The sequence below is a fragment of the Mesocricetus auratus genome, unplaced genomic scaffold (genome assembly GCF_017639785.1).
Source record: "Mesocricetus auratus isolate SY011 unplaced genomic scaffold, BCM_Maur_2.0 Super-Scaffold_100006, whole genome shotgun sequence".
Lineage (NCBI taxonomy): Eukaryota > Metazoa > Chordata > Mammalia > Rodentia > Cricetidae > Mesocricetus > Mesocricetus auratus.
The window spans coordinates 4,469,574-4,482,238 of NW_024429190.1; the positions used below are offsets into that span (position 1 = coordinate 4,469,574).

General features: G+C 46.4%; 1 protein-coding gene across 5 annotated transcripts in view; it reads left to right on the forward strand.

The window, feature by feature from the left end:
• The window catches only part of Grb10 (growth factor receptor bound protein 10), a 117,381-nt gene that overhangs the window by 1,954 nt on the left and 102,762 nt on the right, over positions 1 to 12,665 (forward strand). For 2 of the 5 annotated variants that reach the window (XM_013122703.3, XM_013122705.3), the window contains exon 1: positions 8,476 to 8,653. The exons of 1 other annotated variant lie outside the window; for it this stretch is intronic. In XM_013122703.3, coding sequence (XP_012978157.1) covers positions 8,648 to 8,653 — 6 coding nt within the window. In that variant the 5' untranslated portion in view covers positions 8,476 to 8,647. Of the gene's footprint in view, positions 1 to 8,475; positions 8,654 to 9,259; positions 9,351 to 10,148; positions 10,267 to 12,665 lie in introns of those variants that run through there. 2 more of the 5 variants (XM_013122707.3, XM_040746647.1) reach the window with 2 other exon arrangements.

A 12,665-nucleotide genomic window follows, 5' to 3' on the forward strand; every position in this document is an offset into this window, starting at 1 on the left:
CCTCCTGAGCTTTACAGGTCTGCAAAAGCACATCCACTCTGCAAGGAATGGTGTGGAGGAGGGCCACCCTGCCCGACACACGGTCGGCAAATGGAGGCCGGGGCCTAGTTTCTTAGTCCAGTCCTCCCAGCCTTTCGAGACTAATGCCACGTAGGCCAATCAATTATCACTGTTTATTTTTTACACTTGCACACTCTCTTATTTTGAGAAGAAACTTCAATATTCATGAAATCATGAGTTTGATGTGTAATTGTGTTCATTATAATTAAAAAAAATTTTTTTTAAATGTGTTTCACCTAAGTTACTTATTGCGCATTACTGCGGCCTGTGTTGCTTTTGAGGCTGTGTTGGGTTGGTCAAAGTGGATTTTGTTGGTGGACCAGGAAACCAGAGAACAGGGCAGATTTTTGGTGGCTAATTGTCTAGGACTTTGTATGGTGGTTACTGCCATGGTTGGAAGCCAGAGCAGCTGTCCCTGTCCAATCAGCCTCCCCTGGGCAACAAGAACAAAAGTCAGAACCAAAGATCCAGCTCAAAACTTAGGACTTTGCTAAGCCCGCTTGCAGTGTTTGGAGCCAAACTTTGGTTCAACCAAGACATCCATGTGCCTTTAGCTCATTGTAAAGCTGTACAAAGTCTTGGTTGGTATATCTTTTTAAAACTAAAATTTTATAAATGGTGTAATTTAGAGAACACATTTGCTTAAAATTTTGTTCAACGTGTAAATGTAAGAAACTGCAGGATAGAAGTGTGTATTTGCAAATATGTGTATGCAGGATGAGATTGTCCACCTATGAAGACTCAGCCCTAACCGCTGGAGATTTCAGTCCTGGCACCTTCATGGGAGGGAAGCCTGTACATAATCCAGTGTCTGTTTCTCAGTCCGTTAAAACAACATGGAGGGCAGGCGAAGCAGCTCAGTGGAGAGCTTGGTGAGGCCTTGGCTTTAACTCCAGCGCCAAATCCTCCTCCCTGCAGAAATTCCCCCTCACAAAACCCTACAGCATTATGGAGCTGTTTGGGAGGAGAAAATCTGACTTGCTTTTCATTTAGGTAGTTGGTCACATGTTTGAATTTAAATAAATCTTTTCCGTTAGTGAAGCTGTTCTTGAATTTTTTGAGGGGGGCTTCTTTTTTTCCTTTTTTGGGGGAGGTAGGGTGGCTTAGCCCTCGCTCTACTTTTCACTTGCCTGTATAAGTTTATTTTTCTCCTCGTTTTTGGCTTTTGGATTTCGATGTTCCATCGAAGGCACAGACATTATAGTGTTCAGAAACTGAACTCTGCCTCAACAAAGACATCTGTTGTGCCTCCAGTTTCATCCTAAAGCTGTAGAAATTCTTGATTTCTTAAAATTTTCCTTATATAAAATCTTAGAGCCCAGATTTTAGACATCAATTTTTAATACAGGGATTTAAAGCTAGGTGTTTCCCTGTAAGCACTGTTTTGGCTGCATCCTACAAAGTTTGCTACTGTAGTCATTATTCTCTTGTAAAATCCAGTTCAGAAATATGGGAGACAATGGGGGAAATTGAGGCAGTCAAATTAAGTTACCTGGTAGGGCTTGGCAAGTAGGTGCTTTGGGATTTGGGGTATATTCTTCAGGGTTTGTACACTAATGAAAAGGCAGATTGATAGCTTATTTATGAAAATGGAATGAAAATGGCACAATTTTCCTTTGAGATATCAACCACAAAAGCCATTTTCTAGAGTTATCAAAAAGCATCTCAGAGGTAGAAATGGGTGTCTCTGTTTTCTGCCTTGGAGCTGGACAATTAGGAGATTTCTCTTCCCCCTTCCCCCCCATTAGAATATTCTTTATATTTAGCCATTTACTTCTCATTAGATTTTGGAAAGACTTTTCCTTGATTGTTCAGATCCTAAATTAGAGGTGCTTGTTATTTGATCTGAGCCCTGCAAAACAGGACTTCTTGTTGCCCACTCGCTCACGTCTGCTGGGGCAGTCGGAATGTGGACTTAGAGGAATTGCCTTTCTCACGTTTTCTTGCAATTCCTCTGTGTCCTTAGCTTGCTACCTTTGGTGGCCTGAGCAAGTTAGCACCATTTGTAGAATGGAAGTTTGTGAAATAGCTTCAACTCCCAAGGTACAAGCTCAGATGGGCTGAAAGTTGGTGTATAAAGCAGTCTCTGGTTTGCAGGCACAGGAAGCCTGCGACATTTGTCTTCAGACTCTAAAGATTTGCGTCTGGACTCCATAGAGGCTTTTATCCCAGGCAGGACTGGAATGAGCACGTACACTTATCCTGGACTTGCTGACCACGTCCCCTGGGGAGTGGCTGCAGCCCCATTCCAGGGCTGTGCTGGTGGGCAGCCCCACCCCTCGCTGACTTCCTTGCAGGGTTTTGAGCCAAGTAATTAGGCCTGGGTAACTGCCATTAACAAGGCCCTCCTAAAGCACAGGGCACAGAAAGAGCTCTGTTGGTCCTTATCACCCCGCCATCATTGTCACCACAGCTAATGCTCAGTTGGAGGCCTGGGATTCTCACTTGCTCCTCCAAAGCAGGTAGAGCTGCAAAGTAAAAGGCTCTCTGCTCACCAGTCTGAGCAGGTATGCTCTCTGTGGCTCTGCCTAAGCCCCCCCCCCACAATAGGAAACCATGCTGGCTACCTGCAAGCCCTCCTACCTTCCCTCCCATCCCATGGGAGCCTGCAGATATGAGCCCGAAAGGCAACTTGCCACAAACTGGCTTCACTTTTGCGATTTGTAGGCACTTTGACTTGTATTTCTCCGTCTCTCTCCAAGTGCAGGGGATCAAACTCAGGACCTTATACATGTTAAACAAGTACTCTGCCATAGAGCTAGATTCCTAGACCTTGCTTTAATACTTTTCGTATCATCCCTGAGAGTTCATGAGCAAGTTTCCAATTAAGATACTCTTCAATATAAATTTTTTATGTAGTACTGGTTGACCATCCATAATCTAGAAATCAGAAATCACAAATCTGAAGGTTTTTGAGTGGCAACTTAATACTTTAACAAATGGACATTCATTCCTACCCTATGAAATTTATTTTAGGTATGGCATTATTAAAAGTGTTGTATAAAATTATCTTCAGGCCATGTGTATACAGTATATAAAAAACAAATTCATCTCATGTGTAGACTTGTGTCTCATCCCTATGATATCTCATAGCTCATCTGTGTATAAATATTTAAAAATCCAAAGCCAAATAAACAAATAATGTCTACCAAATTTTAAACCTGCAGCAACACTTTTAGAATCCTCTGCTCCAGGAAACTTATAATAACCAAAAGCTCGTATGTGTTGAGCAACTTTTAAATTTAGATGTTTGCACAGTGGCCTCATAAGTGAGGACAATGTCCTGCCCTGAATCTGGGACCTGCTTAGAAGTACTGCTACCAAGGAGGTCTTTGTGTTGGGGTACTGGGTAGGAGGCGGAGCCAGGTGAGTCTGAAGCCTTGTTAGTGTCTCTGTGGGCTGACTTCTCCCAGAGCCCGTAGTGTCCACCTTCCCACCTTGGAATCTAAGGGGCCAGCACAGGCTGTGGTGTACTTTTCCCTGAGAGCCTACTGGTTGCCAGTTCTAGGGAGCTGCTTGCTCTCTTTCGATGAAAATTGTGTGGATCTTACAGAAACCACTCCAGGATGTTCCTAGAGAGATGAGAACACTATGCCCTGTGCTGTGCACCTCTTTATTGTGGTGATTTAGCACAGGAGGAGGGCGTAGGTGATAAAAGGAGTGCCTCCCTTCCTTGCTGGATGATCCCCAGATATCAAGTTGTGCCTGGCCCTCCCTTCTCTACACTTGGTAGCCTGCAGGGCTGCAAGTGGACACAGGCTGGGACACTGTCCCCTGGCACCCTGGGTTATAGTGTGGATTATTGGGTGGAGGGACACAGGCTCCATTCCTCAGTTATCAGATCAGTGAGGGTGTGTGGTGTGGTGTGTGTGTGTGTGTGTGTGTGTGTGTGTGTGTGTGTTGTGTGTGTATGTGACCAGAATGATAGATAAGCTATTAGTAGTTTAAGCAAAGAGTTAAATTGTTATTCAGAAAGCTAGACTTAGCTTCAATCCCCAACATTTACCTTCATAAACAGAGGCTAAATAATACAAAGAAATCCCTGGCAATTTGCCTCTCATCTGCTGTCTGCCTCCTGGAACTCAAGTTTTTGGGGTTTCCTTTGCTGTAGAAGGTGAAGATTTTGCTTTATTTTGTCCTGAGTAGCCTGATCTCCTCATTGTTTCTTTTTGGCCAAGTAACAAGTAGGCAGAGTGGGGGCAGTCCCTTAAGTGCCTGCCCCTCCCATGTTTGCCAGTGTAATCTGCAGAGGAAACTTTGTTATAAACTCAAAGGACATTTTGCTTTTTTGCTGCAGTTGTTTCTGCCTAGGTTTTTTTGTTGTTTTGTCTTTTGTAGTTGTCGCCTCTACTTGCTCCCAGATGTCACAAATTGCACATTTCAGTTGCAGCAGGTGATCTCTCAGTGTTCTTTTGCAAGCGGTCTCGTGGGTGTCTTTTGCCCATGCCTGCCATCACTGGGGACTCTCTGCACATTGTACATTGCTAATTCTGTGTCTTCCTTCACTATCCTTAACATGGTCTTGGCTTTTCTCATGGATCTCTTTTTTTTTTTTTAACTTCTTGGTTTATTAAATCTAATGGGGAGCACTATGCATCAGCTTTCCACAAACAAGGTACCTTGTATGTATGAAATGTCCTTATTCTAGTCCCATTTGTTGAATGAATTTCTCAATGTCAGTTAGGTTTTCCTCCAGTAGTTGAACCCAGCTACTGTTTTAGGGCATCCAGAAGCTGAGAATGAAACTCATTTGATTTTTTTTGTATGAAAGAATATCAAAGTGTGTGTGTTGGGGGGTGTGGTTTGGCTTCCTTCTTGTGTCTGGAAACTTTTAAGGATCCTCTTTTATTTGCTGAGTTTCTTTGGAGATGTGACCTGGTAAGATCTGCATACATCTAGCAGGGTAAGTTGAGGACTCTTTCAAGCAGAGAGCAACATTTTTTTAAGTATTGGATAGTTGAATCAATTCTGTGATAGTTGAATCAATTATGTGACTTTATTTTTCCAAGAGTGGTTATTCAGATTTTAGCCTTCTGAACTTGATCTCAGGTGGCTGAACCCAAGGCTTCACTCAGGAGAGGTAAGTGCTCTAATGAAATTTTGATTTCCAAACCTGTATCTGTTGTGTGGCTTTAGGTTTGGGATGATAGCCTTAATTTTATCTTTAACTTCCCTATTAGCTTTTGTTCATATTTTCATTTTTAAGTTTGAAGGACTTTATTTTTTTCTTTTATTTGTTGCTGTATTGAGAATTGGATTCAGGACTTAGTGCTCTGATTGTATTTTGCAGTAGTGTTTAGAGCGGTCTTAGGTTCAGGTCTCCCCGCTGCAGTACCGAATCCCACAGCAGAGTGATGGATTTGCTTTAGCAGTTCACCAGAGCAAGCAAGTGCTCTCTTAACATAATAGGACAGCATTCAATTGCCATCATGCAATATCCTTTTATCTCATTTAGAAACTACATTTGCATGCATAATTTCTTCTATCTTACTTTTTATGTCATTTTGCTTGGTTTGGCTTCTTTGCATCTGACTTTTGATGGGGAAGTAGTGTGAACCTGGAGAGATGGGTAGGAAGCAGGAGGCCTAATGAGCCACCGTGAACCTGAGTGCAGCTGGGGTCAACAGTGCTGAGTTGGACTGAGTATGAAGCTGGGAAAGCCGGGGTCCAAGGATGTCTCTCTCATTGGTACCTCTTGCTGTCAGCCGGCTAGTGCTCCGCTGACGCCTATGTGGACAGAGTAGACTGGGCAGCAGTTCCCGTGCACGCTGTAGGCCACCAGGGTGGTGAAGGAAGAAGATCTGGAGCGGTGATGGTGAGGCAAGATGGTGGACAGGTCCTAGGGAGGCTGAGGCCCACACTGGGGAGCAGGAGTGACTTCTGTCTCTGCTGAAGGGGCCCCTTTCCCATTTTAGCAGCATTGTGTGGGCCTCTGAGGCCCTGTCTGTCCTTCCACTTGAGAAGCAGGTGGCTGAGAAGCCTGTGGATGGTGACTGTAACCGAGCCTTGGTATGCGAGGCCCCCCTGATGCCCATATCCTCAGAGTTCTCCATGGCTCTGTAGGGAATGGTTCTTGGGAGTTTCCACTAGACCCATTTAGACTGTCTTAGTCTCAGTCCAAAGGCTTACCTAAGCCTGCTGACCCCTGTCCAATGACTTGCCCCACTGCTTCTGGTAGTCTGTTGAGGAGGGTCTGAGAACCATAGGTCTAACTTCCTTAAGATGTCCAGTACTTCTTGGTTTGGAATCTGCCTTTTCTCTATTTGCAGAAGTAATGGTTCTTCTAACTTGTGAGAGCTTTTGGACTGCACATATCAAGTTTCATCTGTTTTCCAGTTAGATTTCAGCTCTTCAGCATGTGATAAGTCAGTTACCTCTTATTAGCTGGCTATGATGTCACAGCTGAGCATAAACAGGTGTCCAGTAGGTTAGAAGGTTCCTCTTCACCCAGCCTTGGACCATTTCCCCTTTGCTTTTTAAAAAAAAAATTCTTCACCAAGAAGATTAGGGATCGAACTCTTTGTCCTATGTGACATGCCCTTCTAGACTAGGAGACTACAGGGTAGGTGTCATGTTCAGGCAAAGAAGTGTGTCGGTCCATCATAACCCCCTCCCGGCTTTGAGCAGCAGAGCAGGGTAGCCCAGAGACACCTAAGCCACCTATGTGAGTTGACTGTCCAAACTGGACATTATCCTGGAACTCAGATTTTTCCCTCCCTGGACTGTGCTCCAAGCCTGGGCATGAGCTTAAGTGCGTTCTTTGATCTCTCTGCACCTGTGCTTGACTTCATCGATCTCAAGGTTGACTTCTGATCGTCATTCCGTGCCTGGTGTTTGCTTTGTCTAGCATCTCTGCTGAAGCAGTGCCTAGTCAAAGTTACATTTTCAGGCTGTAGCCAGTATGAAATAGCATGCTTTCTAGAGCAAGCCAGACTGACAGGCTTGTTGTCTTTGATTTGGGCTTAGCACTGCTGGTGGCCATTCTCAGAACTGCCTCAAACCTGCTTTTGTTTGATTGACTTTATAGTATAAGAATTCTGTAGCATGACTACCTGGAGGTCTCTGCTTCTGAGGGAGCGTCTTCCGTTTCCCCATACTCTTTCTGTAGTACTTAGGGACCTGAGCTGACCTCCAAGGCTGCTTGCCTTGGTATAACTTTTCTGTTTTGCCTCAGAAAAGTGCCTAGATACAGTTTTCAAAGCTTCTTTCTCCCTTTGCAGATGTAAAGACTGTACAGTATACCACAGTTTCCAAACCTGTTGAAGGTTTTGCCACTGTTAATATATTGCCATCTACAATTTCTATCTGTCCATGCTCTTTGTTAGAGGAGAGTGTAAAATCTACTGCTTCCTCTGTCACAATCTCTTCTAACCTTCTCTTTTGCTTTCTGTAGTGTGTGTGTGTGTGTGTGTGTGTGTGTGTGTGTGTGTGTGTGTGTGTGTGTGTGTGTGTTTTGTGCTCTGTATTTTATGGGTTCTGCAAGTTGAGTCAACACTGAGTCAGAAAATTGCTTCTGTGTTGAACATGCTCAGACTTTTTTCATGTCATTATGTATAAATAATATACTATGGCAACTATTTATAAGCATTAAATTGTGGCAGACATTATAAATCTAGGGGAGATTTAAAGTGTGTGAGGGTGTTCATAGACTGTAGAAATTGTTTTATAGAGGGGACTTGAGTATCTGGATTTTGATACTTGTAGGGTTCTGGAACCAATCTCCTGAGGATACTAAGAAGCTCTGTGTGTGTGTGTGTGTGTGTGTGTGTGTGTGTGTGTGTGTGTGTGTGTGTGTGTGTGTAAAACCATAAGCATTTCCAAACCTTACTGTTGCTTCTTTTGATGCAGTCGTGTGTGTGTGTGTGTGTGAGAGAGAGAGAGAGAGAGAGAGAGAGAGAGAGAGAGAGAGAGAGGCTAGTGCATAACAGATGCTTGCTATAGAATATTATTTTCTTAGCTAACTCTATATATGGAGTCACACTTTCTCACTGAGATAATAATGACATGCTTGTTGTTTCAAAAGGAGCCTCTCTCCTTTTCAGTGTTCCTGCTTTGACATTTTGGGGAAGGATTTGAGATAAAAATTATTCTGGTTACCGAGGTAGTCTGGCTGTAGTCGCTCAGAACTCCCCTCCTTTCGCAGGTCAAGAAAATGGTGTTACTGGTGGCATTACTGGCTTCTGGTAGTCTCACCACCCATTTCTGAGCTCTGTATGTGGTTTTAACCAGTGGACATGGTGGACTTTTGGTGTCATGAGATCTGCGGGCTGCGTTCCTGTTCTTGCCCATCGGAGCGAAGGGGGATGTGGGGGAGGGGAGGACGAGAAGCTGGGAGCAAGAGGTTCTTCAGGGTTGCCATGAGAACCAGGGATCCGGGGATTGGGCAGCAGAGGGCCCCCGCTGGGCCTCGGGGCGTGGCTGCGTCACATGGGTTTGGTCCTGGGGCTCCCGTAGTGCGCAAGGACCAGCCGCGTCCCTCGTCCTCCCGGTCGTCAGGGGTGCCCAGTCAGTCCCCTGGAAGCTGAGGAGAGCATTGGAGGACCAGGGACCGGCGCGGCTGGACAAGCCTCCTGGCACCTGTGCGCTGATGGGGGTGGGTCCAGCGGGCATGTTTTGGGGGGGGGGGATGGCACCCTTGCCGGGATGACCTCCCGAGAGATTGCATTGCTTCGCTTAGCGTGTTGGCGCGTGTCTGCGTGTGTCTGTGCGTGTGGGCGCCTGTCAGCCGTGTTGGCGCGTGCCGGTTTATGTTGGCGCGTGCCGGTTTATGTTGGCGCATGCCGGTTTATGTTGGCGCGTGCCGGCGCGTGTCGGTTTATGTTGGCGCGTGCCGGCGCGTGCCAGCCTGTGTTGGCGCGTGCCGGCCTATGTTGGCGCGTGCCGGCCTATGTTGGCGCGTGCCGGCCGCATTCATCCTTTTCCGAGCTTGCCGGCCCTGTGTTAGCGCATGTAGCTCGTGTGTCTGGCGCATGTTGCCGCGTGTCGGCGCGTGTCGCCGTGTGTTGCTGCGCGCGTGAGCGCGTTGCCGCGCATCGGCGCGTGCCTGTCCGGCCTCTGCGCTTCTCAGCCCCCCCCCCCCCCGAGTCCTCCTCCCCCCCGCCCCCTGCGCTGTGGGCCCCTTAGCTGGGCGGAGCCGTGGCGAACCCGAGCGAGCGAGCCGCGCGGCCGAGCGCTGTCCATGCAGAGCGCTGTCCACGCGCTGGGCACTGCCGGGTTCGGGAGCTGTCCGCCAGCCGGTGGCGCGCACGCAGCGACCCCGTGCGGTGAAGGCTGTGCTTGCGGCTCTGCAGGTACGCAGGTGGGCTCCGTCATCCGCAACGCTCCGGGGGTCTGGGGATAAGAGGAGACGTGCTCAAGTCTCGGTGGTCGTTTGGAAAGGGTTCGCCTCCCGAGATCTGCAAAGGTCCGAGTGGTGAGCAGCTCCGGCGAGCTCGCGAGCACGAATGGCCGCGGGCTCGGCGCGCTGTTGCGCTACCAGCTGCTGGCTCGCTTGCCGGCTCGCCTACCGACTCGCCTGCGGTCCGGGATCGCGCGAGCTTGGGTGGACCGCAGCTGTAGGATAGTTTTATGTAACCATTTTTAATCTCGGGTTTTTTTAAATATTATGTAACAAGTAGTAACTGTACCCACGTAAACCTGTAACTGGAACGTGGAGACGTAGCGTCTGCTCTCAGCCAAGTGGTGGGCAGTGGTTGTATGAACCAGCTTGGTCTGTGAGCAGACGCGGGCATCTGGGGTAACTGGACCTTTTTTCTCTGTTAAAAATAGGATCTAAGGTCGGCCTGGTCCTCTTTTAACCTTTATGGAGAGTAGTCTAATATAGGAGCCTGGGATAAATACACATTCTCACTGTGTATCGTTATCCTTAAAACATCTTATTTCACTAAAAGAAAATAGCAATTAATTAAAATTGAGTGATAGAGATTTTGTGGTCGGTTTTATGTTTTTGATTGAGTTCAACAAATTGCTCTCATGAGCGTAGCGGCTGTTTGTTATCCTGTGACGTAGATCTTCAGAGAGACAGCCAGATCACCTGTTTACATTCTGACTGTCCTTCTCATCGGCTGCCATTTTTCTGTTGACGGCAGGAGCCACTGCCAGTGTATTGATAAGAGGCTGGACCGAACATTCGCCAGGCAGCTACTGGCTGGAGACATTGCTGTCCGAATTAGCAAATAGTTTCATTCCTGGACCAGTGGGTAAAAAGTGAGTGTTTTTCATTTTTGTTCTGTCTGAATCTGGAATGTAGTGAATGACTGCAGGGATTTTGACCTGTTGGTAGCCAGGGCCCTCAGGCCTGTATTTCCTGCATGTTCCTGTTTCTTTGCTTTCAGGAGTGTTGGCTGGGCTGGATTTTGTTTGTTTGGTAGGTTGGTTTTGGTGACGACCCTATGCATTCCCTTTTAGCCCAGACCCTCTGTGTTTAGCAAATGGGGTGAGTGTGGGGGTGATGGTGGGGTGGGGAGTGGGATTATTGGGGTTTTCCTTTCCATCAGTCCTGAGAAGAAAAGGTGGTAAGTGACACTTCCCATTTAGGGTTCCACACAACTGTGCACTTAATTGGGGGGTAGGTGTGAGGCCCCTGTGTGGACTTGGGGTTAACTCCTGTTGTGCCTCTGGCCCCTCCCTGTGTCTGGGCTAGAAAACGGGGATTACAGGTCCTCCTGGCAGGGTTGGGGATTGTAGAGTGATGGTAAGAAGATGACGGCAGATGGAGTTAATGGCAGTTTCACTACCAGTGTGGAGGGGTAGGAGAAATGCCAGATTGGTAGAATTAAAATGTGAGCTATTTTTGTTCCTAAACCCACTCTTAAGGATTTCCATCACCAGTCACTCTTCTCACAGTCATGGAATTACCACCCAGAACTGGGCTTCTAAAATTTCAGAGAACAGTGCATCTTTTGAATTTTAGAATTAGGTGACATTTAGGCGACAGTCTGAATTCACTGACTTTCAACCCTTGTGGTTCCACAGAAACCAAGCAGTCTCATATTTGTGACTTAGAAAGAATGTCTTAGGAAGCCTTCTTGGACTAGCACAGTTACACACTCCATCTTAGACTTGAGAGACTGAGGTCTAATGATACCAAGAATAAAGGGTGTGGGGTGGGTCCCGGGGCATGACATAGGAGCACATACTTCTCAGTGCATATCTTCAGACACCACTGGGCTCTCGCTGGATCTGAGAAATGGAATCCTCCATCACGGTGAGGCTTGTTGTAGATTCTTTTAAAACTGTTTTTCAATGTATACATGTTATTTGTGGGGGTGGGGCACAGACCATATGTGGTGGTCACAGGACAACGTACGTCATTTTCTTTCACTGTGTGGGAGGGACCTGTGGATTGAGCCCAGGTTGCTATGCTGGGTGGCAAGTGCCTTTATTTGATGAATCATCTCACCAGCTCCCATGGCTGATTCTTAATAGACATGAAGCTAGAGAAGAGATGCTGCGTCGGAGCCTTGTAACCACGTGGGCTTTGGGGTATTAGGGTAAAAGGTTGGCAATCTTCATCTGATGGAGTTACTGCCTAACTAGAGGGACAACAGCAAAATGAGGGGTGGTGTGGAAGCAGTCTGAGCCCTTTGGACTCTGGGAGGTCTGGGAGAGTGTGTCATAAGAGGCCTTTGTATGAGCCATCTTGTCTATTTCATCATATTTAAAAAAGGAGTTGGCCTAGGCCCCGGGATTCCAGCTTCAACCAGTGCAGGGCACTCACTGAAAGGCAAATCTGACAGTTGGTGCAGCCACTCAGAGCATCCAGATTTGTTTCCATAGTCTGCATTTGCTTGTAATCCATAGAATACACTACAGAGGGTACATGATATGATAGTTTAGCTCAATTTTTAATTTAAATTTTTTGAGAGTTTCATGAGTGAGTACTGTGTTTATCATCCCTACCCAGACTTTTAAGTTTACAACTTTATGATGATAGGTAAACAGTATACATTCAGTAGAAACCCTACTTTGGATTTTGAATGTTTCCTGGGTTAGGGATGTCCTATCATATTCTGTCATGTTTCTGGCCTGAGGCAGCAAGCATGGTCATGAGAAAATAAGGCTAACATTCCACAGTGTACTGAATTGCAACGATGCTCTGTAGAATGTGTTATATGCTATTCAAGTATAGTATTTTAAATTTACAGGGCGTTATAAGTCAAGAATCATATATGCAGGTGGAAATGATCCAGTGTCTTTTCTTATTCCTGAAGCTATCAGTGCCTGAACCTTTTCTATGGAGGTTTGAATTTTTTTTCAACAGTATTCGCCTTCCTTGTTTCCAACTAAATGGGCTTTGTTCCCCCTTGAGGCTAGTGGGAGTTAAATAGTAAGAAAAGGATTGGTTTGGTTGGGAGGTGGCTAGTTGACATTTTGGGAGGTCTGCCTCCCTGCCCAAAGGGGCAGGGACTTCTTTAGGAACATTGCTAGTCTGTGGGCATCAGGGGTGAACTCAGGATGCTTCAGGCTGAAACCTGATATCAGGGAGGAAAGAAAATCCTGATGGTATAAATGGGACTTTAAGTCACCTACACATGATTTCTCTCCATTTTGGTGCTAGTCCAGAGCACTTGGCTTTGCTAGTCATGGCCATGATGGCTAACACA